General features: G+C 45.5%; 3 protein-coding genes across 10 annotated transcripts in view; 2 read left to right on the top strand and 1 right to left on the bottom strand.

Moving 5' to 3' along the window:
• Positions 1 to 6,572, top strand: part of REEP1 (receptor accessory protein 1) — an 88,573-nt gene extending 82,001 nt beyond the window's left edge. Inside the window, exons 8-9 of one of the 3 annotated variants that reach the window (XM_079791844.1) lie at positions 3,666 to 3,817; positions 5,717 to 6,572. In XM_079791844.1, the coding sequence (XP_079647970.1) occupies positions 3,666 to 3,817; positions 5,717 to 5,788 (224 nt within the window). In that variant the 3' untranslated portion in view covers positions 5,789 to 6,572. The remainder of the gene's footprint in view (positions 1 to 3,665; positions 3,818 to 5,716) is intronic. The other 2 variants (XM_079791846.1, XM_079791845.1) reach the window with 2 other exon arrangements.
• Positions 6,573 to 11,847: 5,275 nt separating this feature from the next.
• On the bottom strand, positions 11,848 to 20,059 carry MRPL35 (mitochondrial ribosomal protein L35). The gene is made up of 4 exons (XM_079792572.1): positions 19,974 to 20,059; positions 16,126 to 16,315; positions 15,316 to 15,460; positions 11,848 to 12,177 (listed from the first exon to the last, which is right to left on the bottom strand). Exons 1-4 carry the CDS (start codon positions 20,014 to 20,016, stop codon positions 11,989 to 11,991), a joined length of 567 nt encoding a protein of 188 aa, XP_079648698.1. The 5' UTR covers positions 20,017 to 20,059; the 3' UTR covers positions 11,848 to 11,988.
• Positions 20,060 to 24,701: 4,642 nt separating this feature from the next.
• IMMT (inner membrane mitochondrial protein) overlaps positions 24,702 to 27,750 on the top strand; it is a 54,778-nt gene continuing 51,729 nt past the window's right edge. For all 6 annotated transcript variants that reach the window (XM_079791836.1, XM_079791833.1, XM_079791835.1 and 3 more), the window contains exon 1: positions 24,702 to 24,884. In XM_079791836.1, the coding sequence (XP_079647962.1) occupies positions 24,840 to 24,884 (45 nt within the window). In that variant the 5' untranslated portion in view covers positions 24,702 to 24,839. The remainder of the gene's footprint in view (positions 24,885 to 27,750) is intronic.

Below are 27,750 nucleotides of genomic sequence, written 5' to 3'. Positions count from 1 at the left end.
GGCCGATCTCGGGCCTGACAACCACGCAGTCCCAGTGGCCACAGGCGGCTGTTTTTTCCTGTCAACTCACCCTTTAAGCTTTTCAGTTTGTAAATTCTGTGAGCCATTCAGAAAGCCTCGGTTCTGAGGTCCTGTCACCTGGGGACCAGGGAGAGGAAAGCTGCCTTCTCCAGGAGAGTTCTGTGCAGCTTGCTGGGAAGTACCCCAGCCCCCTACCCCACCCACCCCAGCCCCAGGACACCTGCTGGGTCATAACCAGAGGCTGCGTTTCCAGGGCACGTCGGTGGGACTGCAGGAACCGTGGTTTGCTTTGGGGGAAGGCAGCCGGTGGGGCTCAGAGGAGGCCTCGGCTGCGGTGGCCCTGCCTGCGGTGTGATCTGGGAGCCTTTGCCCCAGGCCTCCCTTTTTCCGGCCCTCTTAGCACCCAGTGGCCTGAGTCCCACTTGCTCCCTAAAGTATGCTGGCCAGGAGCCAGCTGATGCCTCTGCACCCCTCCCTGCCCTCGCAGGCCTCAGGCCCCTCCTCTAAAGGGTAGCGTTGGGCCCACAGCTCCGGCCACCTCGGCAGTGCAGGTGTGGTGGGAAGTGGCAGCAGATCACCGGTGTTAGGGCAGCTCTGTTTTGCTGGGGAGGGGGTGGGGCCTGGAGGCCAGCTCTGGGCAGTGACACGGGAGAGTTCAGCGGGTCACAGGTACTCGGGTCAGAGGGCCCTCCTGGTCCCCAGAACTGATTTTCATTTGCTTCTCAGGTCGCAGGAGAACATTTCCCCTCCCTCCCCGCTTGCTCCATTCCTGCCCCTCTGGCAGTCGATTCCCTGTTGTTCCCTCCATCTTTCTCTGTCTCGGTCCTCTCTCTCCTGCCCCTTCCTCCCTCCCTCCCTTCCTTCCTCCCTTCCTCCCTTGGTGTAACATAGAACTGAACTCTGTGGTGCTGCTGGGAATGAGCATAGAGATGGATTTTGTTTTTAATCACGCGTGTGGGACATCGTTTCCAAAGCAAAGTCACCCCTATTTCCGTTCTCCGTGGGGTGGGGAAGGTGTTGTGCCGAGGGTGGCTGGCCAGGTGTCCTCGGGCTCAGCGGGAGCGGTCCGAGGGTGAGACGTGGGGGGCGTGTGTGCATGCAGGTGGGTGTGCTTGCCTGCCGCACGGTGTGAGTTTCATCTCCAGGACCCTGCCCTCACACAATGTTCTCTTCTCTCCCCTCGGCGGCTGTTGGACGTGGATGTAAGTGTTCCAGGCGGGCGTGCTCTTCACATGTTTGCCGTGTGGGGTGTTTGCTAACCCGGGGCTTGTTCACTGCCTGCTGGGTCAGGGCGCCCAGGGCTCGGTGCTGATGGGTCTGCTGGGCCTCTAAGGGCTGGGAGCCTGCCAGTGTCTCCCTCCTGCCCTCCCCCATCCACAGAGAGAGGAGGAGCGGCCTCCCAGCCTGCGGTAGCCCTGCTGACCTCGCTAAGACGGATGTCAGCCCAGGCCGCGCCCGTGGCCCTGGTGTAGAACCAGAGGGACCCCTGCCCTTTCCGGGGCCCCCAGCCGCGGGCACCGTGGTGGGAGCCCTGCGGGCTCAAGGCCCCGACTGCCACCTCCCGAGACCTGGAGCGGGTTGTTGTGCCAGGACCTTCCACGGGAGACTCCTCCTGTGTCAGTGGTCTCCGGAGCATCACCCTGCTCAGCCACTCGTCCTCATCTTCATCCTGGTGCCCCCCTTAGCAGGACCGTGTTCTGTGGGGTTTCTCTGAGAAAATTGAGGGCTCCTCGCAGAACTATAGATGAGAGATAAGCCGCAGTAAGAAAAGTGGCGCTGGGGGGAAGGGAACAGGCGGGTGAGATGCTGTGTCACACAGAGCCCACTGGAGGCTCAGTGCGTCCAGGGCGCTGATTCTCATGGTCGCGAGGAAGGCAGAGTCTTGCAAACAGCATTCTTGGCGGAAACTCTCGGTGAACAGTGATCAGCAGGGCTCTGTAACTTAAACCCAGAGAAAGCAGGCTGGGGGACACACAAAGCAAAGAAATAAAAGGAATCTTAATGATCTCAGGCTTGGCCCTTAAGGAAAAGTGCTGCTGAGTAGGCGGTTAAGACAACTGTGTTCTCGTGCTGCCACCTGCTGGCTATGCGGGAGTACTGCAGCAATAGTTGGGCAGCTGCTCAAATTTAGGGTTCGGTTGTTAGTTTTACTTAGCCCACACCTGGTGCTTTGTAGTCTAGCGAGTCCCCTTTTGGTGGAGGGGACACATTGGTGGCTGACGGTGCTTTTAGGAGCAGGAGTAGGGTGCAGTCGAGTTTTAGGAGGAGGAGGAGGAATAGGAAGAGCGCTGGTTTCTATCTGCAGGCCTCAGGGCAGTGAGCAGGATGATTGAGAGCCCCTGTCCTTGCATGTTGTGATTCTAGGTAAAAACAATAGATAAAGTACAGAAAGATGCGTCTGTGTGTGTCAGATAGGCTGGGTATGGGCATCTCGACTAAGGCACTAGCTGGCCAGATGGCATGGAACATGCTCAGCCTTGAACATTTAAAAAATGCTGTGCACTCCATGACGTGGGTTAATTCTGGAGCTCTCCCTGTGGAGGCGTCGAGGCCGGCTAAAGCAGGACTCCTGCTGTCATTTTTTAAAAATATATTTTATTGATTTTTTTTTTTACAGAGAGGAAGGGAGAGGGCTAGCGAGTTAGAAACATCAATGAGAGAGAAACATCAATCAGTTGCCTCCTGCACACCCCCTACTGGGGATGTGCCCGCAACCAAGGTACATGCCCTTGACCGGAATCGAACCTGGGACCCTTGAGTCCACAGGCCGATGCTCTATCCACTGAGTCAAACCAGTTAGGGCTCCTGCTGTCATTTTTGAGGTGAAGGCTACTACTAGATTGTCCTTTGCTTCTATAGGACTTGGCCTTGGAAATGAAACATCTGCATAGCTTAGCTTAAGCTTCTCCATGGGACTTCCCGGCATTTCACATGCTGTTCCTTAAAGAACACTTGGAGCCCGGCCGTCATGGCCCAGTGGTTGAGCCTCAACCTGTGAACCAGAAGGTCACGGTTCAATTCCCGGTCAGGGTACATGCCTGGGTTGTAGGCTCAATCCCCAGTGGGGGGTGTGCAGAGGGAGCCGATCAGTGAGTCTCAGCAATGATGTTTCCATCTCTCTCTCCCTCTTTCCTCTCTGGAATCAATTATATTTATATATATATATATATGACACTTGAAGCTGGACATGCAATGTCAGCATTGTAGAATGGAGAACACGGTGCTACTCCCCTCTTGAAATCACTGCCTCTCCTTTTAGAGGAGACACTCTCTCCACAGCACCCTGCTGGTGTCCCAGGTCTAAGCTGCAGGGGCTGACACATCTCCGTTGAGCAGCATCTTTCTTCTCCCAGGGCAGCAGTGCCCCGGCCCGTTGGTAGCTCATTGGTAGATTCTGAACCTGTGCCTGTTCCTGTGCACAGTGTGTGGTCAGTCACAGCTGCTCCCTCGCCATCCGACCCCCGCAGGATCCCCAGAGGACTCTGGCTGCTGCTTCAGAGGGAGGATTGAGCTAACAGGCCTGACGTTCCGTGCTGTGTGCTAACCTTGCCCTGGCTGCACCCCACCCCACCCCGTGCTCCTTTCCACACTGACCCTCCTCGCTTACTTTGTCTCCTCTGTGTAGATTGTAAATGGACATTAAGTGGTTGAGGGAGATGTGGCTGAGGGTGGTGTGAAGGCGTGGGAGCCCCACCAGGTCCAAAGCCCGTTGGCCTTTTCCGACGAGGAGGAGGAAGACCTGCTGGATTTCATGTACAAGTATAAGACACTTCGAAAGACGGAGTTCCCCCTGGAGGTACACGGTGTCTGGGCTGGGGGGGAGCGTGTGTTTGTGCAAGGGCGTCGCCCCGGAGACCTGGGTGTCCTGGAAGCCGTCTCTTGGGACACCCAGCATTGCCGAGCGCCTGGGCGGGAGGCTCTCCTTCCATCCCACAGGTGGCCGGCACTGGGCAGCATCCAGTTATTTGCCAAGGGGCAGAAAAGACCCTAGCAATTCACTTTGGAAACAGGAGATGGAAAAAAAAAAAAAGAAAGAAACGGGATGGGATAGTGTCTAAAGTTTTTTTAATTGGTTTATATTTTTAAAATAAGCCTATGTAAGTGAAAAGCAATCCAAATGAGTGTTTTGGGGGAAGAAGAACTTAGAACATGTTATCTGACAAGGTTTTATAAATATATTAGCTTGTTTATCACTGTATCTCCAAATTCAGCAGAGTGCCTGGTACAAAGTAGATGCTCATAAAGTGTCATTAAAGAGACACAGCGCTTTCAAATAACCAAAAGCAATACACTTGATATTTGAGCTGTTGCCAGGTGTAGATGTGGATGGACTTTGGCAGGAGGGCCAAGCCTACAGCCTCCTGGGCCTTGCTCTGAGCCTTGGGCTCAGGTGCAGGCCTGGCAGAATTGGGGGTCCCCAGAGTCTTCCTCTCGGCCCCTCTCGTCACCTCTCCTATTCCCCATCTGCTGGGTACTGCGGCCTGAGAATCCATCTGAGGCACCCTGGGAGTCCCTGTCCGTGAGGCCCAGAGGAGGAAATGCACTGGGAGGTTCCCCTACACACACAGCAGGCCCGGGGTCCCATTCACACTGGGACTGCAGTCAGTAGCCCGCAGTGTGGGGAGTCCAGCAGATTCCTCTCCAAGGCGGGCCCTCAGGGCAATGCTGAAGTAGAGGTTTTAGTAAAAGGAGTTCTGGGTTTGGACACCGCGCGAGGAGTCCATTAGGGCCCCGGAAGCCCTGGGGAGGGTGCCAAACTCTTTCTAGGGCCCGAGGGTCTTATTTTTTAAAGCTGCACAAGCCGCTTTGCCTTCAGCAGCCTGAGGCAGGTCACTGAACAGGTCACTGTGTTGCTCGCTGCTGTAAGGGTGCCGTGGTCCTGACCCCAGTGCCTGCTGGGCACGGAACAGCACTGGGAACCTGACAGGACCTGCCCTCGGGAAGTGGGGGGCTGGGGAGTGTGGGGGGGGACTGAGCGGGCACACCTGCCCAGGGTGCAGAGCCCCCCTTGTCCTCTCATGTGGGAGCCACTGTGAGGACAAAGGGGGTGACGGTCCTGGTGGTGTGATGGGCCTGGGGGAGGGGCTCAGGAGTGACCTTTGGGGCTGGGTTGTACAGGGGACCAGAAATAGCAGGAGGGAGAGGGAGAGGGAGATGGCTTCTGGTGGAAGTAGAGCTGCGGAAGGACAGTGTGTGCAGATCAAGGTGAGTGCCGAGCAGGCAGACGGGCGGTGTGAACCCTCGAGTGCTAGGCCGGGAGAAAACTACATTTAAAGACAGTGTTTCACTCTGTTGTGTGGTTTGCCATGAATTAAAGGATTTCCCATCCAAGGGGGACTGGGAACCTGGTGATGGAAATGTTGAGCACGCACTGAGAAACATGGGGCGGCGGTTCCAGAGGAAATAACAAAGCGGGGGCAGAGATGGGAGGCGGTTCTCTCTGCTGAGTCACTCGTTCAGATCATTTTGCTCCCGAGGCAGAAACAAGGAAGATGCGTCATCCTTCGCTTGGGAGACCAGGGAGTCGGGAGAGCACGAGGGGGCGGCCTGGAGAGGGGCTCCGCTCCTGCTCTGAGCCCCCAGCCCAGCCCTGAGCTAAAGGGACTACAAGTCTCACCACAGCCCAGCCCGGCGCCGGCCACACGAGTCCACGGTCATGCACAGTGAGAGATGCCTCTTTCTGCTTCCTCGCCAGGCACCGCCTAGACTCCTTCGATCTCGCTTCAGGAAGAAAAGTACCTCATCCTCAGCCACTGAAACCACATGAGTGAGATGAGCCAACAGCACCGGATACACCGAACGTTCCTTCTCTGCCTTAAGAGCTATTCACTAACAACACGGCGTCTGCAAGCTGGTGTGCGGTGTGCAGCCTCACAGACATGGCCTTTTCTCCCCTCCCCCTTTTAGGATATTGTTTTCTCCTTTTCTGTATTTTGCTGGGAAAGGCTAAAGGGAAGGTAGTGTTTGGGGGGTGGTGTGTGACCCTAAGTCTTCTGAGGTTAGTGATTTTCCACAGTTGGGTTGTCATTACAGACAGCAGTGTTTATGGAAATACGAGGGAATCCCCCCACTGCTGAGATGTACATTTGTAATTTATTTGTTGCATACTTCATTTTTAGTCCTGTAAATGCAAACAAAGCCATTTTTTAGAACTGTTTTTTTGTTCTTGGTACTAATACTTTGGACTACAGTGTACATATATTTATGGCTTTTGGCTTCATATAATGGACTTGCAAGGGCTGCCAGAGGTTCTGATAAAACAGAAGTTTAAAAAATATTTCTGACTCTAGAGCACATCTTAGATTGTGCTTAGAAAGCTTCCAAATAAACTCCAGTTCAGCGTTCCTTTCCCTGGGGACGCCGGTCCCTACGCTCAGACAGTTGTTTTGTCCATATGTCAGGGAGAGGGGAGCAGGGAGGTCAGGGACACAGCCCGGGTAAGAGAGTCACAGGAAGCTCGTCTTCCCCTTGGGTTCAGGGTGAGGAGCTTCCGAATCCTTTGGGGGGCGGGGGGGATTACCATTTGCCTTGGGCAGGTGGCTCCCCCGGGGGAAAAACCCTTGGGATGCGGACTCAGAGCCGTTGTGAGGAACCATTTTGAATGTTTCAAAACTTCCTGATGAAGAACTGTTCCTCCTCCATGGTAACCTGTGCTGTGACCAGCCTCCCCGGGCAGAGGGGCTTACGCTCTGCGCGCCTTCTTCTAGAGAATACAGCAGAAACACCCACCTGCCAAACAATGCAACACGAGAACCATGCTTTCAGACGTGTGCTCTGAGACCCCGAGGCCCCCGGGTCGGCCAGACGCCGGGTTCTGGGCGGCGTTGGAGGCCGAGACCTTGAGGATGTGACTTGCTGCTCAGCCCCCTCCGCCCGTTCCCCTTCTGGCTGGTGCAGTGTGAACGGGAGGGAAGTCGCAGGCCTCGGGGCACGCCAGGTCTCAGTGGGCATTTCATACTAGCCCAGATGGCTTGGTAGGAGAATAGCACACCACCCAGGGGGCTCCCTACTTAGTTAGGAACTTTGTTAGAAAAGACGGATCTGCATTAAGTAGTATTTTGGCCTGAGGTAGCTGCTCTCCCCTCGGAGCTGAACCTAAAGGCAGGTGTGTGTTTGTGCTTGGAGCTGGTGTTTTCTCTCAGTGTAATGCATGCAGTGGTTCCAACCCTGTTATTTACAGCACTTGGATTGTGTTTGTTCGTAGATGTGCCCTGAAGACTAGACAGGTTAGTGTTACCTTCCACACAGAACTTCCCGTCAGCCAGCTGTCAGCGCCCCAGGTAAAGGCCTGGGACGGTGGGACGGCATCAGCCGGCTTCCCTAATGACATGCCGGCAGCATCCCAGCCCCCTCAGCGGCTTCTCCTTGAAGTCGACTGTTATCAGACACGCATATTTAAATCCCCTTTTCCCGTAATTACTCTGAGGGTGACTTTGTAATTTACAAAAAGGATTTAGGAAAATAAACCTAAAAACAAATTTGTAATTCAGAGGACAAACGGAAGCTGTCTGTTCATTGTCTGTGCCTCACACCCACTAAAACCTGCTTAGGAAAAACAGAAAGTCTGTTTCCTTTAGGCTCACTGAATAGTTGCAGAGGAAACATGTACGCTTTGGTACGTATCTGTTAGCTGGGAGTACCCAGGATCATCAGAAACAAGTGCATAAAAAGCTTCACGTAAGCAGCTTCCCCCTTCTTCCCCCAAATAATGCCTGTAGCAGCAGAGATTATAATTCCAATGTGAGCAAGCTAGATTTTCACTATTTTGCGATGGACAGTTTTAACAAGTACAGACTGTCAAGTTTGCACTTAACTATGCCAAAAACAAATTCCAAGCGCTCTCCTCTCAGACATGCTGTATTACTTCTCATTCAAGATTTAAAAATACAAAGCTATCCAAACTGCTGTCTTAATGTAAATGTAACTATTTTCCTTCATGTGTTGATTAGGGAGTTGGTTTCTCTCTTAAAAACACTCATTGTACAACTGAGACTAGCTGTCATTTCTGGCAAAATGTGTTTACTTATTCAGCAAGTTGTTCTGTTGGTGTGTGGACTGACATAAAATGTGAACGCCTCAAAGTGTACATGTAGTGGCCTGGTGTTCTGTCTCGAGGATGTAACGAAACGTTTTTAATTTGCTGGTATAGACACAAGCTGTTTACAAAATGCTGGTTCAAAAGTCTGTAATTGTCATTTTCATGTAATAGCTTTTGGTTAGTTGCCATTGAACACCTGATCTGTTTCTGAGGAGTGGTGGGAGTTGTACCTATAAACTGGAGAGTTTAGTCATAATCCCTACTGGCTGTGTGTGAACAGCTTGCTCGTTTCGCTGGATCTGAAATGTGTGTTCTCGCAGAAGCTGTCTGTGTTTGTGATAACAGTGCTTGTCCACGTGACCACCGTTGGCACCTTCCTCCTTCTTCCCCTCGCGCAGTATTTGAAACGGTAAAGGGCGAGCTTCGTTCTCACACAGCTGCCGTGTCGGCCTGTGATGGTGCGTACTCCCCCGTTAGTTCTGTAGACCCTAGAGAACGCTCTGTAATAAAACAGCCAACTGGACTGTGCGTCAAGGGGCGTAAAACCCCAGGATTCCCAAGGCTGATGTTCTGCTGTTTTGTTATAATGCTTGGTATATATCTTGAATAAAGTCTTAACAGTTTTCTTTTAAAAAATACCTTTGTAATATTGGGCTTATGAGGAAAGAGAAAATACTTGTAAAAAAAATGAGAAGAAAACAAACGTGGAAGGTAGCAAGGACTAGAAGCTGAACGCTCACCACTAACAGGCTTGTGCCTGGGGACCTGGCCTGAACCCATGCACAGAACTGCTGCAAGGAAAACATTCAACGACACCCGTGTTTTGAAAACCAGGTGATCATAGGAATAAATCTGGCAGTCTGCTTGCTTTACATTTTTATTTATTTATTTTTTAACAGAAACTCCTTTTTTTTTTAATTGATTTTTTACAGAGAGGAAGAGAGAGGGATAGAGAGAAACATTGATCAGCTGCCTCCTGCACACCCCCTACTGGGGATGTACCCGCAACTAAGGTACATGCCCTTGACCGGAATCGAACCTGGGACCCTTGAGTCCGCAAGCCGATGCTCTATCCACTGAGCCAAACCGGTTTCGGCATTGCTTTACATTTTTAACCCTTTGCACTCGCTTGCTTTTTTCTCGATTCCTTTATTCTACTCGGGATTTAATTTTTTAAATACCAGATTTTACAAAGCGCGACAGTAGAATAAAAAACTGGAGTTTCTTTTCATACAAACTTATTTATTTGGATTTTTTAATATTTCAAATTATTGATACATTCAAAGAGTAATTTTAATCTCGATGCTAACCGTGTCGAGTCACACTCGACATCCAAGTGCAAAAGGTTAAAGGTCGCCATGGAAACGGGATAGCTCTGAAACTAGGGTACCAGTTCAACTGGAAGGCCTGTCGTTTTCCTCTTGGAACCTGTGTCCTCATCTGCAGGCCAGAGGGTGGTGCGTGTGGAGGTGCGCTGGGGGTACGCACGCCCTGGCACAACTGCAGCCCTTGCCTTTAAAATACGGCCCGGCCCACTGCACTTCCCTGGGTGGTCACTAAGACATGGAAACGACGTTTGAAATGTCAAAATGAAACACCTTCTTTGCTTTCAGTCTTATGCTGCATATGGCTGGCGCGGGCACCACAAAGCGCAGCGGCAGGAAAGGCAGCGTGAGAAGACCGAAAGGAAGATGAAGAGATGGACGGGCTGAAAACCACTTACTCATTTACTGAGCCAAGTCCAGGTTAAGAAGTGACAGAAAATTTAAGAACTGACTTGGTGCAGTGTTATGAAGTAGCTAGTATTTACAATGCTAGATTATAGTCCCTTATTGATTTAGGTACTAATTTTCATGTTGTTAGAAGACTCAGGAAAATACACAGGATTCCAAGGAGTTAGACCTGGGTTCTGAGGGACTTATTAGTTGTATTTTGGGTTATTAACCTTCTGTAAGATTCAGTGTCCTCAAATCTAAACTAGGGATAAATAATATCTCCTTGCAAGGTTGGTATGAGGATTAGCAACGTTGTAGATACAGGCCCATCCCTATACCACCCACAAAACAAAAATTACATACATGAAAACCCCCTTTCCCCTAAAGTATTTCCTGCCGGCCCTTCCCTTCCAGGCCCTCTGGATGCTGAGGCCTGCTTGCGTCCTTGTCTCTCCCGTCCCAGCCTAGAGGAGAAACCAAAGTGCTCTAGGCCACAGGGACAGACTCTTGTCCACATTTGCATTCGAGAAGTCAAGGAGGCAGAGAGGCGGGTGAAAGTCTCTCTCCGCAGCTCCTTCGGGCTCGGCCTCCATCCCTCCACCAGAGGCAGGAGCCAGAGGTGGGGATGCCGGGAATCCTTGTCAGTGGTGGATTTCTGAGGAAATGAAAGCTCATCAAAGCAGAATGCCATTCCACGCGCCAGGCTCTTACCGCATCTCAGATCAAACGTCTGTTCTTTATTACTTAATCCCATAAACAGACGCACGTGGCCGCCTAGTTTTAGAACTCGATTGTCACCCCTTTTCCTTTTAATGAACACACTATTTCAAAGAATTCCTCTAATGATCCTAGCATGACATGTCACAGAATTTCAATTTGGTTATCTTTCCCCTTAATAATAGAGGACCTTCGTCTTATCATCAGCTATTAAAGGATTTGAAGCAGTAAATAATGGTTTGTCAATCAGGGAAAGTGCTATTGTTTGAAAATACTTTCCCTCCAAAAAGAAAATTCTTTCCAGATGATCCTGATGGGAGAGCTGAGAACCACTGCCCCAGACTTGACTCGGTCAACTTCTTACCTGACCCTCTTCAAATGAGAAAAGCTTAACACTTGCATCATCTCTAAAATGACTGAGAAGGCTCCTTCCCCTTAGTCTCTACAGTGTACCTTTGGGAAATTTTGGAAAAAGTTTATCCTCACAATTAAAAATAAGAACTCTCAAGTGGATAAACTAACTTTTTAAAAACACAGTATCTTTCCATTTGTGAGTAAAAAGTCTATCTTCATTTGTATAGCCACTTCTGTTTCATGAATGGGCATACTGATAGGCTGTATAAAAAATACTGTCCCAATAAACTACGTGAGAACTGCTGTGAACAGTGAACCTGGTATACTAGCTATGTGTTGCCTCCCGTGCTCACCTCTAAGTGAAACTGCCCTCGTAATTACTTTTTGCTCCACATGAATTGCTAACACAGCCAAGTGAGCCAGGGTGGGCTCCTGACCTAAGAACAGCCAATCCCTGCACTGTTTTCGACCGGAGATGAGACCTGGTGTTAAAAGATAAGCTGGCCAGTTAAGAGCTCTTGGCAATTAGAGACAGGACCTGAGGGTCATGATGTAGAAAGGAAGCAGAAACTAAGAGTAAGCAAAACCTGTGACAGACAAGTTGGCGAGTAGAGAGAGAACGGAGCCTACAGTCTATAAAGAACTGAAACATATGACAGACCCCACCATTCCCTGCTGCTCAGCTCCTGGAGGTGCCTCGAATCCAGGCTCCCCATACCCATTTGTGCTCTTCCCGAGGCTGGAAGTTGGTTTAGTTCTGGGTGGGAGATGGAGGTGGGGTGTGGTTCCTGAGTTCCCAGGCATGTGTCCTTGAAAACAAGGTCACACTGCTTGAACTCTCTTTTTAGCTTTAGAGTCTTTTTATGTCTGTCCTAACCTGAGATTTTTGTGTAACTAAATAAGCCTAATTGGAACAACTAGTTAAGCCATTACCATTTGTTAAAAGTAATCAATAATTTTAAACTTTTCTTTCCCCGAACAACGCTGGGAATGTTTAAGCCATTACATTTTAAAACTCTAAGTTTAATGTTGGTACTATGTTTCCATATCAGTCAGTACATCAACTCTTACATTCATTTTTGCAAAGACATCATATACCCAAAGATGCATATCCGGTAACAGGGGCGTCACAGCACTTCTGACCTACGCTCTCAGGTTTGTTCGGTCATGGTACTTCTGGTAAGGATCGTCAGCATACCAGTTTCGCCTCTTCCAGAACGACGTCGTCATTTTATCTAAGAGTTTACTCTGGGTTTTATTGCAGAACACAAATTCCCTCAGGCGCTTTTTCCTTGCAGCCGTCTTCTTCCATAATTTTTTCTTATAACCAGCCTGTTGGATGATTACAAGGACATTTAAAACATGTTAGCTTTATTACTCATGGTTTATGGGCCCAATGGCAACAAAGACCGACTTTCATTGGGGCTGGTACGTTTCTCAGAAAGGTGTGATTCTCAATGGGGGTTGGATAGAGAAAGCATGTGTAGTTTGAAAAAGAAATATTAATAATTTGAAAAAAATTTTAAGTTAAAACCACAGAAAATAAAGTTAAATAAATCTATGTGCCTGGTGAAGGACAGGGTAATGATAATAGCTTACTTTATATGCATTACCTTATCTCTTTAACAATCTTCAACAACATACTATTATTCTCATTTTACAAATTGAAGAGAAACAGCTACTGACTAGAGAAGTTCTGTGGCAGACCAAGGTCAGAGTTCTTAGGCACTACACTACTTTTATTCCTACAGTGGCGGAGCATGAAGGGCGTGCCGGCTAGGTTGATAACATTTATGCTCTTTTAAGGGGCCAAGTATTATAAGGGCCAAGAAGCACAGTTCTCAAATATATTTATTCTTTCCACACACTAGGAACCAATTTCTGTAGTAAATACTTTTGTAAGGAATAATGAATGCAGTAAAACTATTACTAGGAGTGGTGAAGGAATGGTTAACCCATGTTTAACCCAGAACTGTCACAAATGTATTATTTATTTTGAAGAATTAATTTCTGAAGAAAAAGAAAATTAGATTGCATATAAAAACTATAATCATAGCCTGTTTAAACTAGAAGAGACCATAGGTGCCACCCTGGTTAATGTTTGACTAAAACCACAGAGTAATTTACAGGGGAGGGGAGACGAGAACCCATGCTATGTGTAAGAGTCCTTGGGCACCATACTAACTGAACAAAACCGTAGCTCTTTGCTGAGAAGGTGCCTTGGGTTTCTGACAAGTCTCTGTCATCACTGTGACCAGCAAGTTCCATAGTACAGTGATGCTCAGAAAGAAGTTAAGATGCTCGGCCGGTGTGGCTCAGTGGTTGAGCATCAACCTATGAACCAGGAGGTCACGGCTCAATTCCTGGTCAGGGCACATGCCTGGGTTGTGGGCTTGATACCCAGTAGGGGGTGTGCAGGAGGCAGCCAATCAATGATTCTCTCTCATCATGGATGTTTCTATTTATCTCTCTCTCTTCCTCTCTGAAATCAATAAATATACATTTAAAAAAAGAAATAGCCGAAACCGGTTTGGCTCAGTGGATAGAGCGTCGGCCTGCGGACTGAAAGGTCCCGGGTTCGATTCCGGTCAAAGGCATATGCCCAGGTTGCGGGCTCGATCCCCAGTAGGGGGCGTGCAGGAGGCAGCTGATCGATGTTTCTCTATCACGATGTTTCTAACTCTCTATCCCTCTCTCTTCCTCTCTGTAAAAAATCGATAAAAGATATAAAAAAAAAAAAGACTAAAATAGTAATAAATAAATAAATAAATAAAAGATTAGTTAAGAGTTCTGATTTTAAAATGCCAGAGATTAGGTTTTACTACTCATTGGATTACAACTTAAAATTGAAAGATTCAAATCAAAATCCTCATATTTGTATAATAATTTTGTAGTTTGCAAGCCAAACTGGGTCCCTGTGGATCTCTGACTTACAACTAATATGATGTCCTAGCCATCACCTCCAGTATCATTCGAAGATTATTCCGTGGAATGCAACAAAGTGAAAACATTTGAAACATTTAGACAACCTCTAGGTTCAAAAATGGGAGGAGAGAATAAACAACAAAAATTAGGGTACCTGGATGTAACTGTCCCACAGAAAATACTTCGGTTTTTTTTACACATTAGTGTCTATTAATCTGACCAGATTTGTTATTTTCCTCTTAAAATTAGATTTTGCATATGGAATAATTTCTGGGGCCCTGAATGGGGGACTAGATGTTGTGACTGGAGAATCTGATCAGGTCCCCCACAACAACATGAGGGTCTCAGGCCCTAATAAAAGGGACATGGGAAGGCAAAGAAAACCACCCATTTCATTTGCTCTAGGGTCAGATGAGGACCTGGAAATAATTAGTAGGATAGAAGGGAGAGTAAATGTTTCCAATGGTCCATAATTTTCAAAATTCAGAACTATTAGCTCAACTACTTGGTTCACCTACTTGGATTACACGAACATTTATCGACTAGTGTGGGAAACTACCAGAGTATTGTTCCAGTGGAGAAATGAGCTGAGAGTGCCAATCAACCTATTCACGTACAAATTTAGGGTTGTTTATGAGATAGGGGATAATCCTTTCAACCTATCAAATAGTGACAAAGTCCCACCAATTGTTTACTTTTATAGGGAGGCAAATTTTTATCTTTAAAGAACCACTGGTTAACTTCCAAATAATAAAAGGAAGTTAGGATTTGAATAGTTATCAAAACTCAAAGGTGGTTTTACTGAACAATCCTCAATAGGTATGGTATATACCTATTATATAAACTCTGGTCGTCTGCTGCTTTCTAACGATCAGTTACTGTTTGCATGAATAAGGACATGAACAAAAAAGCCTACAGTCATGCTCATAACACTCTGTGGGGGAGGACAGAGCAGTAACAATTTGTCAGGCCCCCTTAGAGGCTGTGGTCTGTGGCCAGAGCAAGTCCTGGAGTTCTGACTGATGTGGTCCCCAATTATACTCACCAACAGAGAAACACATATAAAGTTAAAAAAAAGTGTATGTGGGGTTAATGTTCTGCCATAAAGATTAAGCCTGGAGAATCCAATTCAAGGTGGGCTGAAAAGCTCTTCAGTACCCAAATATGAGCCACGTGAGTAATTCCTGCTGGAGCCTCCTCTGATATAACACTCTAGGGTTACACAGAGCGTTCCCACAGGTTATTATGCATTGGGGGTTTCACAGAGTAACCCCTAGGTAAGCCAGGCATGTAAGAGACCTGAGATGAACCTGTCCTACATCGAAGACTTTCACCATTGTGACTAATGTTTATGAACGTTTAAACGCGTTTCCTTCACATGGATTCACTTACATGAAGTGATGCCTGCCAAGCCAGTACTTAAGCACAGCCCTGCAACAGCTATTGGTAAGATGGGAGGGAGCTATATCAACGAATAGGCTGAACTCGGCTTCATTTTAATCTGCTCACACTCCTTTTTCAATCAAGTAACAGGTGAAGACCCACCTTCCTCCTCAGCCAAAGGCCAGAATGAAGTCGGAGAAACCTTTTGACGACAGCTTTCACAGTCTTTCTCTTGCCTTTTCGTGCACTGTAGTATGTCACGGTTCTGACAGGGAGCGTCAGGACATCTGGAAGCAGGGGCGCCACTCTAAAACATATTTTTAAAATTTTAACTCAGCAGTAAGAATGATAAAATCCATTTCTATGCTTAGAAATAAGTAAAGCAGTTCCACTGGAACACAGCTAACTTTTAATATACATTGTTTCTTTCAAAGATCCATGAATGTATGCATAAATAAGAACAGCAACTATCACCAACTTGCAGGTCAGACTGTCATCTACCCTCTCAATCCCTAGGAGAGAACTGACTCTATTCTATTTCAATCACCTGATTTTTAATCCATCTGCCCACTAGATTATCACCTCCCAAGGATTTCAACTTGTTTATCTTTGTATACTTTCTGCCAAGTACAGTGCTAGGCAGCCAGGTGTGCTTAACTAAATGTTTGCTGACTGAATGAACACCACATGCAGCCCACCCTGGTAAGCTGAGCATCTCGCTCATCCTCCACTCACTGACAGCTTCCATCCAGGAAACCACACCTAGAACACCAGAAGTGTGCTGTTTGGTAGTCCCTGCTGCGGGCACATAGGCATATAAATGTCAATCATATTCTCCCACTCCATCAGGCAGTCTATACAACAAACTGCAGGCAGGTACACCAAAGTATCATCTATTTCTAAGATGTCTTTGCAGGCATGAATATTTTAGAATTTTTGTCCAAGAACCATGTTTACTGAAATATACCATACCTACTGAGGATTGTTCCAGTGTGCCCCCATGCCAGGTTTCTGACAGATGTCATAAGTCTGGGCGCAGAGGAAACAACTGGAGTCTGAATATGACAAAGATGTCGGGTGGACAGTGCAGAACTAAGACGGGCATTCTTGGCACAGTTTCGATAGGCTGAAGACGCCAAAACATTCAGGGGTCGTAAGATTCCTGTAAAGATAGAAAACCATACATGCTTAATATGACACACCAAAATATGAATCCAGATATTTAAAATTTAAAATTAAGTAATACAAAATTTTTAAAACAACTAAGTGTTATACATTATCAATGTGTCCTGAAGATCAGACTCACCTGTGGAGCTTTTTACCAACTTTATTAAGGTAAACTTACACACCAAAAAATTACCCATTTGTGTGCAACTTAATGCTTTTTAGTAAATTTAAAGTTGTGCAACCAGCAGGATTCAGTCTGATGTGTCCTAGTTCTATGTTCAACAGTACAAAACAAAATATACATGACATGAATTCCCACCCGCCAGATCTTATGCTCTGATGAGATAGAACCCCGCACAGAGGGCAACGGCAGGGCAGACACAAACGCGTGACAACTCCCTGGAGAGACAAGACTGGTAGGAGAAGGTCGCAAAGAAAACAGAAGAGGTACGTGAACTCTCATCTAGAAAATGAACAAGCATGAGAGGAAGAGGTACACAATCCAGGTGGGATAGAAAACATGCAAAAACAAGGCTGAAACAAATGTGAGCCTGGAGTGGGGACTGGACCTGCCACAGAAGCTGAGCACTGCGTGCCTGACTGTATTGGAAATGCCTGGGGGGAAGTAGCGGGAAATAGGGCGGGCAGATCAGAAGGCAGATCATAAAGGGCCTAGATGTGTGGAGTCTCCTTTATCTGGGAGGCAACCAATCGATGTGTCTCTCTCACATCCATGTTTCTCTGTCTCACCCTCTCTCATCCTCCCTTCCACTCTCTCGCTGAAAATCAATGGGAAAAATATCCTCTGGTGAGGATAAACAAAAAAACAAATTTAAAAAATAAGCTGTCACATCACTTTTAAGTGTTTCCAATGGAATCTACATATCATAGTGAGCTGATACTCACCTATGTCATCTATGTCAAAAACACAAGGACAGCCGAAACTGGTTTGGCTCAGTGGATAGAGCATCGGCCTGCGGACTGAGGGGTCCTAGGTTCGATTCCGGTCAAGGGCATGTACCTTGGTTGTGGGCACATCCCCAGTGGGGGGTGTACAGGAGGCAGCTGATCGATGTTTCTCTCTCATTGATGTTTCTAACTCTCTATCCCTCTCCCTTTCTCTGTTAAAAATCAATAAAATATATAAAAACAAACAAACAAACAAACAAAACACAAGGACAATAAATTCAAGTTGATGACAATAAGAATTTCTTTTCATCAAAAGATACTTTAAATAAACTAAAAAGGCAAGCCAAAATGGGAAAAGATATTGGAAAACACAATTAAATGAGAAAGTTTGCATATCTAGAATATGTAAAGAACTCTAAGTCAATAAGACAACTGAATAGAAAAATGGGCAACATATTTAAGTGGGTACTTCATAAAAGAAATTTAAATGGTCAATACATATGGTGTAAAGGTATTCAGGCTCATTACTAATCAGGTAAATGCTATTTAAACCACAATGAGATATCACTAAATATATACCAGATTGACAAAAATTTCTAGGTCTAACAATACTAATAGTTGATGAGGATGTAAAGAATACAATGCTGGGGTGACTTTAAGTAAGCACATCACTGGCAGTAGCAGGCAGTGCTGAATATACACACACACACTGATGCTGCGATTCTACAGCTAGTTTTATATGTATACACACACACCTTAGAGAAACTCTGCACTCGTATAGCAGGACACAAGGTTAATCAGCTTTGTACCTAACTGTCTCAAACTGAAAACACCCAAATGCCTATCAATAGTAAAATGGAGAATTGTGGGGTAGTCACATAAGAGACTATTATTTAGCAGCAATGAGCGTGGACCAGAAAGTCACAGTTGGATTCCAGTCAGGGCACATGCCCAGGTTGTGGGCTCCATCCCCAGTAGGGGGCATGCAGGAGGCAGCCGATTCATGATTCTCATCATTGATGTTTCTATCTCTCTTCCTCTCTCTTCCTCTCCGAAATCAATAAATATATATATATTTTTAAAAAGATGCACAAATAGATGCTGAAACTATTACAAAAAAAGGACAAGGCAATAATAATGAGAATAGTGTTTATATTTGGCCCAAAACGGGACTTTGATTGGGGAGGCTCACAGGGGTGCAGAAGAGGCTCTTGGCTGTCAGTTTTCCGATGTTTGCTTTAGAGTTATAGGCATTCCTTGCAGACACTGTGGGCTCCATTACCGACCGCCACAATAAAGCAAATATCACAATAAAGAAAGTCACACGAATTCTTTGATTTCTCAGTGCATATAAAAGTTACGTTGATTATACTATAGTCTATTAAGTGTGCAATAGCATTGGTGTCTTAAAAAATATATACATATGTTAATTTAAAGTATTTTATTGTGAAAAAATACTAACCATCATCTGTGCCTGTTGGAAAAATGGAGCAAATAGACTTGCTCCACACAGAATTACCACAAATCTTTACTTTGTTTTTTTTTTTTTAAAAAAAAAAGCCCGGCTGATGTGGCTTAGTGGTTGAATCTCTACCTATGAACCAGGAAGTCATGGTTTGATTCCGGGTCAGGGCACATGCCCAGGTTGCAGGCTGGATCCCCAGTAGGGGCATGCAGGAGGTAACTGGTCATCTCTCAACATTGATGTTTCTACCTCCCTCTCCCTCCCCCTTGCTCTCTGAAATATATATATATATATTTTAAAAAGCAATATCTACAAGATGCAACAAAACCAGGCAGACCTGTATTTAAGCCATTCATATATGTTACATAAATTTTTCTTTTTTTCACAAATTAAAAATAACCCACGTAAACAAACTCTTAGGTAAGTTGGAAATTTTACATAGTAGCTTTTAAAAAATATTTATTTTTATTGATTTTAGAGAGGGAGCGAGATAGAAACATCAATGACGAGAGAGAATCATTGATCAGCAGCCTCCTGCACACTCCACACCTGGATGGAGCCCACGGGTCCACAACCCCACAACCGGGCATGTACCCTGACCCACATGGAACCGTGACCTCCTGGTTCATGGGTCGATGCTCAACCACTGAGCCACGCCAGGCAGGCATCTTTTTTATTTCTATTCTTCCACAGAATTTTACTCTATTTTTTGTGAAAGTAATTTACTGTAATCTTACCACATTTGAATGATCTTTAACTTTTTGCAAAAGTCCTTATGCAACTAAATTAAGTTGCTTTCATTCCTGTCATCTCTCTCAAGAAATCCTTGAGCCTGTCCTTGTGCCCTGTCTGCGTGAACGAAACAGCCCCATTCCCTGCACGTCGTGTGACTCTCCACACACACCCATTACTCTGTGCCCGGCACCATGCAAGGCGCTGTGCGTGCTGGAGCTCATTATTATCCCCATTTCACGAAGCTCCGAGAAATTAGATAACTGTCAAGGTCAAAGGTCGCGAGTGGTGGATCCTAGCCCCCTTCGCCCCCGTCCTTCTGGTTTGTTTTCTAAGGAAAGCGAAATGGCTAGGAGCCCGTAAGAAAGCCAACTTCGGGACACGCAGGTACGCGAGGGTCCAAGAGTTTCGGACAACCCTCTGGTTTCAAATAACGAGACACCTTCCCCCCGCTTGTTCCTGTTAACTCCCACGCTAAACACCCACTCCATCCAGCGCAGCCCCCTTCTCTGAAGGCAAGAATCGACCGCATTGCTTTCCCACTGACCTGATGCTACTCTCACAGCCCCTGCAAGAACAGGAGCCGCCATCTTGCCACCCCGCCGTACGGCGGCCGCATTAGGTCTAAAAGAATCAGGGCAAAAAGGCATTAAGGAAACGAGGTGGAGTCCAGGAAGGGGGAAAAAATTAAAGGGCCAGATCAACTTTTATTGAATGTCTTGTACTTGTCAGGCTGTCCTTCATCGTAGGCTCTTAATAAATTTTTACTGAGCATTTGATTGAAAAAATCTATTTAAAATACAGAATATAGCCCAGCCGGTTATGCTTCGTGGTTAAGTGTCCACCCGTGCTTGGGAGGTCACCGGCCTCCCTCTTCCCCCCTCTGGGGGGCGTGAAGGAGGCAGCTGATCCATGTTTCCCTCTCATCGATGTTTCTATCTCTCCCTCTCTGTAAAAATCAATTTAAAATATTTTTAAAAAATAAAATAAAATACTGACTATTTGCTATGATCACACTCATATGTGGAATCTAAAGAACAAAATGAACTGAATAAAACAGATCCAGAGACATAGAAGGATGGAACAGACTGTGTAATCTTAGAGGGAAGGCAGGGGCGGGGGCCGGGGTAAAGAAGGGATTAACCAAAGAATGTGTATGCATATCTGCATAACCCATGGACACAGAAGAGGGGGGCAGTGGGTGCAGGCTAGATGGGGTTAATGTGGGAAAAAGGGGGACATCTGTAATACTTTCAGCAATAAAGATGAAAAGAAATAAAATACATGACACTTGAAACAATCTTTTTGATAATTTTATTAAGTTTGAGAGAATAAAACTTATTATCCTTACAAAACTGGTAGATAGGAAATAGCAATATTATTTAAAATTATTTTTAAGAATTTAAAATTAGTTTTAAAAAATTGAATGCCAACTATAACCAAATAAATGTAAATATTCTAAGGCTATCTCACATACATTTTTTTCTAATCAATTACACTGATTGTCATTAGGTAGAACAGCATCTTAACTCTTACTGAACAAGTCTACAGTTCCTGAACAGTGCTTTATTTTATTCCTGAGAATCAGTGATTGTATGTCTTTCCTAATGTTCGTTCAAACAAACAAAACAAAATAAAAATGAACCTCTCTCCCATTCTTGTTGCCTAAGATAGTCCATGCATATACAATATATTACACTATTTGGGTAAGAGTTAAACACTGGGTCTCAAGGAGTTCACTTTTTTTGGTGTGGGGGTGGGGAGTTCACTTTTAATAAAGAGACAAGTACAAGGCAGATAAATGACGCATAGGGGAAGTTCAAAGTTAAGGAAAAGAGGCTTCTGGTTGGGATGATCAGGGATGAGGATGTAGAACATAACGTGGTTCTTAAAGATTGGGGAGGATTTCAACAAGGGCAAGGTCATTCTTGGCGGTAAGAACACCAAGGGCTGGGGTAAGAGAGAGAGCCAAGACAGGCAGGATTTATTTAGAGAAATGGATCTCAAACGTTTTGGTCTTAAACCTCTTTACATGCTTAAAAATTGAGGATCTCTGCCTGACTGGTTTTGCTCAGTGGGTAGAGCATAGGCCTGCAGACTGAAAGTTCAATTCCTGTCAAGGGCACAAGGGCACGTACCCAGGTTACAAGCTTGATCTCAAATGCTGGAGGCAACCAAATGATGTCTCTCTCACGTGGAAACCTATCCCCCTCCCTTCCACTGTCTTTGAAAGTCAATGGAAAAAGCCCGGCTGGTGTGGCTCAATGGTTGAGCGTCCACCTATGAATCAGGGGGTCACAGGTTCGATTCCCAGTCAGGGAACATGCCCGGGTTGTGGGCTTGATCCCCAGTGCGCGGCGTACAGGAGACAGCCGATCAATGATCCATCATTGATGTTTCCATCTCTCTCTCCCTCTCCCTTCCTTTCTGAAGTCAATAAAAGTATATATTTTAAAAAGTCAATGGAAAAATATCATTAGGTGAGGATTAACAAAATAAAAATTTAAAAATTGAGGATCCCAAAGAGCTTTTAATTCTATGGATTATATATCGATTAGTATTTACTGTATGGAAATTAAAATGGAAAAATTAAAAATACTTATTGTATTAGTTTCCTATTGCTGTTATAACAAATTACCCAAATTTAGTGACCTAAAATAATACAAACTTACTATTTTATAATTCTGTAGGTCAGATGTCCAAAATGGGTTTCACAGGTTAAAATCAAGGTCTCTAGGGTTGTGTTCCTAGAGGCTCTAGGAGAGAATCTGCTTCCTTGCCTTTTCCAGTTTCTAGAGGGTGGCTGTATTCCTTGGCTTGTGGCCTCCTTCCATCGTCAAAGCTAGTAATAGCATCACTCTTACTTCTGTGTGCATTGTCACATCTTTTTTGAGTGACCCTCCTGCCCCTCTCTTTCACTCATCAGTGCGCATGCAATTACATTGGACCAACACAGATAACCCAGGATAGTTCCCACATCTCAAGATTCTTAACTTAATCACACTTGCAAAATAAATTTTTTTTTTGTCATTTAAGATAATATATTCACACGTTCCAGGGATTAGGAAAGTGTGGGGACATATTTGGGGATAATTATTCTGCCTACTACACATTATTTTAAAACAACAATAACAAACCTATTACATGTTAACACATTTTTAATGAAAAATAACTATCCCAAGATTTAGAAAAAGAGTAGTGAGTGGCATTAACCTTTTTGCAAATCTCTTTAATGTTTAAATTAATAGAAAGATGGATTCTGAAATTTGCTTATGCATTCAATCTATTGCGTTATCTGGATAACTCTACAAGATAATGAAAACAGCAAATAATCTTAATATTATGAAGCTAGTTTTCATTTTATGGAATGGTCTGAAAATCTTTCTGAAAAGGTCTGAGGCTCCCCCAGGGGTCCCAGATCACTCTTTTGAGAAACACTGAGATGGTTATCCTTCAGTTTCTCTGGGTTATAGGGCATCTAAGTGGGTGATGAGCTTGGACTGCTATTGTTGCCGTCTTTACAGTTTATTTTTTTAAAATCCTCACTCAAGGACATGTTTTCCATTAATTTTTAGAGAGCGTGGAAGGGAGAGGGAGAGACAGAGAGAAACACTGAAGTGAGAGAGGACACATCTATTGGTTGCCTCCCGAATAGTCCCAACCAGGGCAGGGAGCCTGCAGCCGAGGTATGTGCCCTTGACCGGAATTGAACCTGGAACCCTTCAGTTCGCAGGCTGACACTCTATCCACTGAACCAAACCAGCTAGGGCTATTGTTACTGTCTTGATTTCATACCTACAGCGGCCACTATGAGCTGAGAAACACTACATACACTGGAAAAGTACTGAGACATTTCATAAAGGCTCTTTGAATTGGCAGTGGGAGTCATTGCAGTTTTTGAACAGGAATGTGATTTAAATTTGAGTTACTTTAGGAGAATACATTTTAAAGCCCCCTAAATCATAAATTGCAAGTGGAGAATGAGGATTAAGGACTTTGTTATATGAGAGGTTAGGAAACTATCCTATATAATAAAAGTGTAGTTTGCAAATTGTCTGGGAGTTCAACCAGGGGGCAGGGCCTGCCAGGGAAGGGAGGGAGTACCCCACCAGCAGCCACTAGGGACCCTACCAGTACACGAATTTCATGCACTGGGCCTCTAGTAGAAAATAATTTTGGAATTTGAGATCTTGAATCTAAAGTTGCTACTGATGTTCAGGTTTAAGGTGTGGCTGTGCCATCCATGGCTGGAGCAGACTGAAATTGCTTATTGGCAATGAAAGGTTTATGGCCAAGATGTTAGAAAAGTCGTTACAGTGGCATCTTCCAACATGACAACAGTGGGCAGAAATGGGGTGGGGAAACCAGTTTAATTGCTAAAATTACTAAATAAGATAGACTGTTCTGGAGGCCATTAGGTGATGGTGATATGGAGGGTGTAATTACTAAAGTACATCGGACATATACAAAATTAAGTAATTATATAAAGTTAATTTTCAAATCTATTTTTCCATTTTCCATATGGAATTAGTAACCTTGTATACCTCTAGGGAGAACATCATACTATATAAAATACCTAGTTAAGACTTGAGAGTACTTTGCAAGCACAATTGATATAGTTATTTCGTTCCTGTGATATTGTACTAATAGTATTGAATACTGTGTTCAATATTTGTTATACCTTGATTATAGCCTCAGTGGAGAACTTTGACCTCCTTATCTTCCCAACCCATACCACAGGTTGCGGCCAAATTATCTTTTAACTAAAAACTTGCGCTGTTTAATCTGGAAGAAGTAGATAGAAGCTGTGAACCCGAAGAATCTGGGTTCCGATCCCCGACTCAGCTACTTGTCACGTGAACGACAGACACATTACGCACAAAGGTCTCTCCAGTGTTCGTTCACCCAGTCTCCCGCAACCAGGAAGACTCCAGAAGAACTGTCAAACGAAACCAATGCCTCCAGCCAAGACAACACCGATTTGGCCACGTCGATTCCTATCTACGAAATATCCATCGGACAGAGACGGCTGAGATGCTTTCTTGCTGAATTCTCCGTAGAGTCACACCTATTCGTTTTCCGCGAGGATCGAAGCCTGAGTTTCAGATGCCCTTCCCAGCCTCCCGTTCACCTAGTAACCCCGGATTCGGGGTGCTGACCAGTACCCAAAGCGCGACCCGGAAAAAGAAATCCTTCTTTCCGCCAAGGGCGGGCCCACCCACTTAGAGCTGCCGGGGCGGGGACGCGAAAAGGAGGCTGCGCGTGCGCAGTTGGCGTTGGTGCCCTCCGGTACGCCGGCGCAGGGAGGCGGCGCGGACGCACGCACACACGCACGCACGCACGCCGGCCCTCTCCTACTCGCGCCGCTCCCGCAGCTCCAGCGTACACTAGCAGCGCTGTCCACCTGTCCGAGATGCTGCGGGTCTGTCATTTATCTGGCGTGACCTTCGCCGCCCAGGTGAGCGCGAGGCGCGGGAGAGAGCGCGTGATGAAGCTGACTAAGGGCAGACATCGGACGATGGGGGAGGCTTTCGCTCTGCCTCGGCCCCGGGACTGAGGCGCGTCTCAAGGCCGCTCTCCTCGCGGGAGTCTTAGGCGGGCCCGTCAGGCAGTTAATTCGGGAGTTCGCCGGGCAGGGATGCTTTGAGAGTTATTGCTGAAGCCGGATGGGGTGTGGAAAGCGGGGGAGGCGGGCACAGGGCGGGAGGCTCGGCTTCGGGATGTGTCGTCCAATCAGCCCTGCGCTGCCCCATTCAAGGACCAATCGTGGCTCCTGGCGCCCGGGTCGCCGGTTGAGCGAGTGATGGTTTCGCGCAGCCAGTGGTTGAAGGTCGAGGGGGAGAACTACAGTTCCCAGCAGGAAATGCAGAGCGGAGCCTTGGCTTGTTGCATTTTTAAATAAGGAGGTGCTTGCACTGTTAAGAGTCCGCGTTTTCGGGGTCAAGGTTGTGATTATTCGGGAGGGACTTATTTTCGTCCCTGAGTGATATCTTGTTCCACCTCTGAAATATTCTTAAACCTAAACAAAAAGAAAAGATTGTAGTTTATGGAGTTCAAACTGTTGGTACTTGAGGAAGGACAGGAGTCATGACCTTGTGCTCATTTCTGAGATTAGCCTGGGGTTCTGAGTCTCCCAGGTGCTGGGACTACTTTGGCAGACATCCAAGGAGCCTAGATACCCAGTTACTTCTATTTCGTCATAATTATCAAAGTAACTTTCTAAAATTAAAAAGTAAACCTATTTCCATTGAGCACAATTTTCAGAATATTGATATTTTGGCAAAATGTTGTATTGCAAAACAGGCACTGTGATTCAGGCAGTAATAGAATAACATCCATAGAAGCCAAACTTTATCCCCCCAAGTTTGCTTATCTCCCCATTCGTTGTTAGGGTAGGAGAAGCAGCCTCTTCCAAGGCTATCAGGAGCGTCTCTCGTTGACTTCTATAGGAAAATGGTGTCTGTGTTAGTTTTCTTTTGGTGTGTGTATATTAGTTTTCTATTGCTACATTACAAATACCACAAATTTAGCAGCTTAAAACAACACCCATTGATTATCTTACAGTTTCTGGCCGTGAATGATTTGGGGTTCTCTGCTCAGTGTCACACAAGGTTACTATCGAGGTGTTGGCTCTTCTGTGGTTCTCATTTGGAGTTAAGGGTTCTCTTTAAAGCTCATGCAGTTTGTTGGCAGAATTTATTTAGTCCCTTGCAACTGTAGGACTGAAGTCCTTGTTTTCTTGCTAGCTCTCGCCTAGCCTCTCCTAGAGGCTGTTTGAAGTTTCTTACCGCAAGATCCTCAGAGACAGTTCATAACATGGATGTTTGCTATTTGGCAGGCTATCAGGATCTTCTCTCGTTGACTACAAAAATCTCTCTTAACTTCCATTTCTGATCTCTAGACCCCGATTTAAAGGGTTTCTATTATTAGACCAGGCCCACCTGTAAAACCTCCCTTTAGATTAATTCCAATCAACTGATTAGTAACCTGAGTTGCATCTGAAAAATTCCCTTTGCCACACAACCAATCCTAATCTTGGGCTTAACAGCAAGGGGTGGAGATGAAGGGGGCCACTTTTGAGTCCTGCCTAACATAGTACCCAAGTGGGGCTGGGAGGATGAAGAAAGTAGAGCTACCTCTCAGGGCAGAATTGTTACAAGTTTGTCTTTGGAGCCCTCCTTTCATGGCACACTTTTCCTTATTCTGTGCTCAGATTACGTCATGGTTGTCACTGATCTATCCCCTCTGTCCTGAAGTCCAAAATTACATGGTTTTTTCCCCTTGCCTTTCTCAAAATGTTTCCCACTTACTGGGTTCCCATTTAGGAAATGAGAAGAAAACAGATTAAGACTTCATACTAAAATGTGAACACTTCTGGTTTGCAACCAAGATTTCTTACCTTCCTAAAATTGCTATCTTACAAGATTTTTTAAAACAAACTATATAAAATTCATTCGTTTACTCTTACTATTTCCTCAATCATTCAGTAGCATTTTATGCTGTTGCTTTGTCAAACTCTTTTTACTCTTGGCTTTTCTATGTAATAGCTTCGGGCGCATCTTACCTTCTCTCATCCCTGTTTTCCTTTGTTGAGTGTGCTGCTTTCATGTACCTCTAAGTATACCCCCAAGGTTCATTTGTTCTTTCTCTGTCTCTCTTTTTACTTAACTTAAGATTTAATTTATTAGAATAGTTTTAGGTTCACAGGAATATTGAGGGGAAAGTACAGACATTTCCCATAAACCCCATGCCTCCACATATGCATTCCGCTCCCTCTCCCCATTATGAACATCCTCTACCAGAGTGGTACATTCGTTACAACTGATGAAACTACATTGGCATATCATAATCACCCAAACTCCATAGTTTATATTAGGGTTTACTTTTGGTGTACATTCTGTGGGTTTGAACAAATATGTGATGACATTATCCATCATTGTGGCATGATAGAGTGTATTTTCATCCTCCTAAAATCCTGTCTTCTACCTATTTATCACTCTCAGCCCTTTGCCCTGGGAACCACTGATTTTTAAAAAATATATTTTTATTGATTTCAGAGAGGAAGGGAGAAGGAGAGAGAGATGATGAGAAAGAATCTTTGATTGGGAGAGAGAGATGATGAGAAAGGATCTTTGATCGGCTATCTCCTGCATGTCCTCTACTGGGATTTGAGCCCATAACCCAGGCATGTGCCCTAACCAGGAATTGAACTGTGACCTCCTGGTTCATAGGTAGATGCTCAACCACTGAGCCATGCTGGTTGGGCAGGGAACCACTGTTCTTTTTACTGACTCCATAGTTTTGCCTTTTCCAGAATGTCATCT

This window comes from Cnephaeus nilssonii (assembly GCF_951640355.1).
Source record: "Cnephaeus nilssonii genome assembly, chromosome: 15".
Lineage (NCBI taxonomy): Eukaryota > Metazoa > Chordata > Mammalia > Chiroptera > Vespertilionidae > Cnephaeus > Cnephaeus nilssonii.
The sequence above is the reverse complement of the archived record's forward strand: the minus strand, read 5'-3'. Positions and strand labels throughout refer to the sequence as shown.

Coding starts and splice junctions, on each gene's coding strand:
- MRPL35 (XM_079792572.1), bottom strand. CDS start 20,016: ATGGCGGCTCCTGTTCTTGCAGGGGCTGTGAGAGTAGCATCAG. Junction 15,461..16,125: donor ACTGGAACAATCCTCAGTAG/GTATGGTATATT, acceptor AATATGTTTTAG/AGTGGCGCCCCTGCTTCCAG. Junction 12,178..15,315: donor GCCTTTGGCTGAGGAGGAAG/GTGGGTCTTCAC, acceptor ATCATCCAACAG/GCTGGTTATAAGAAAAAATT.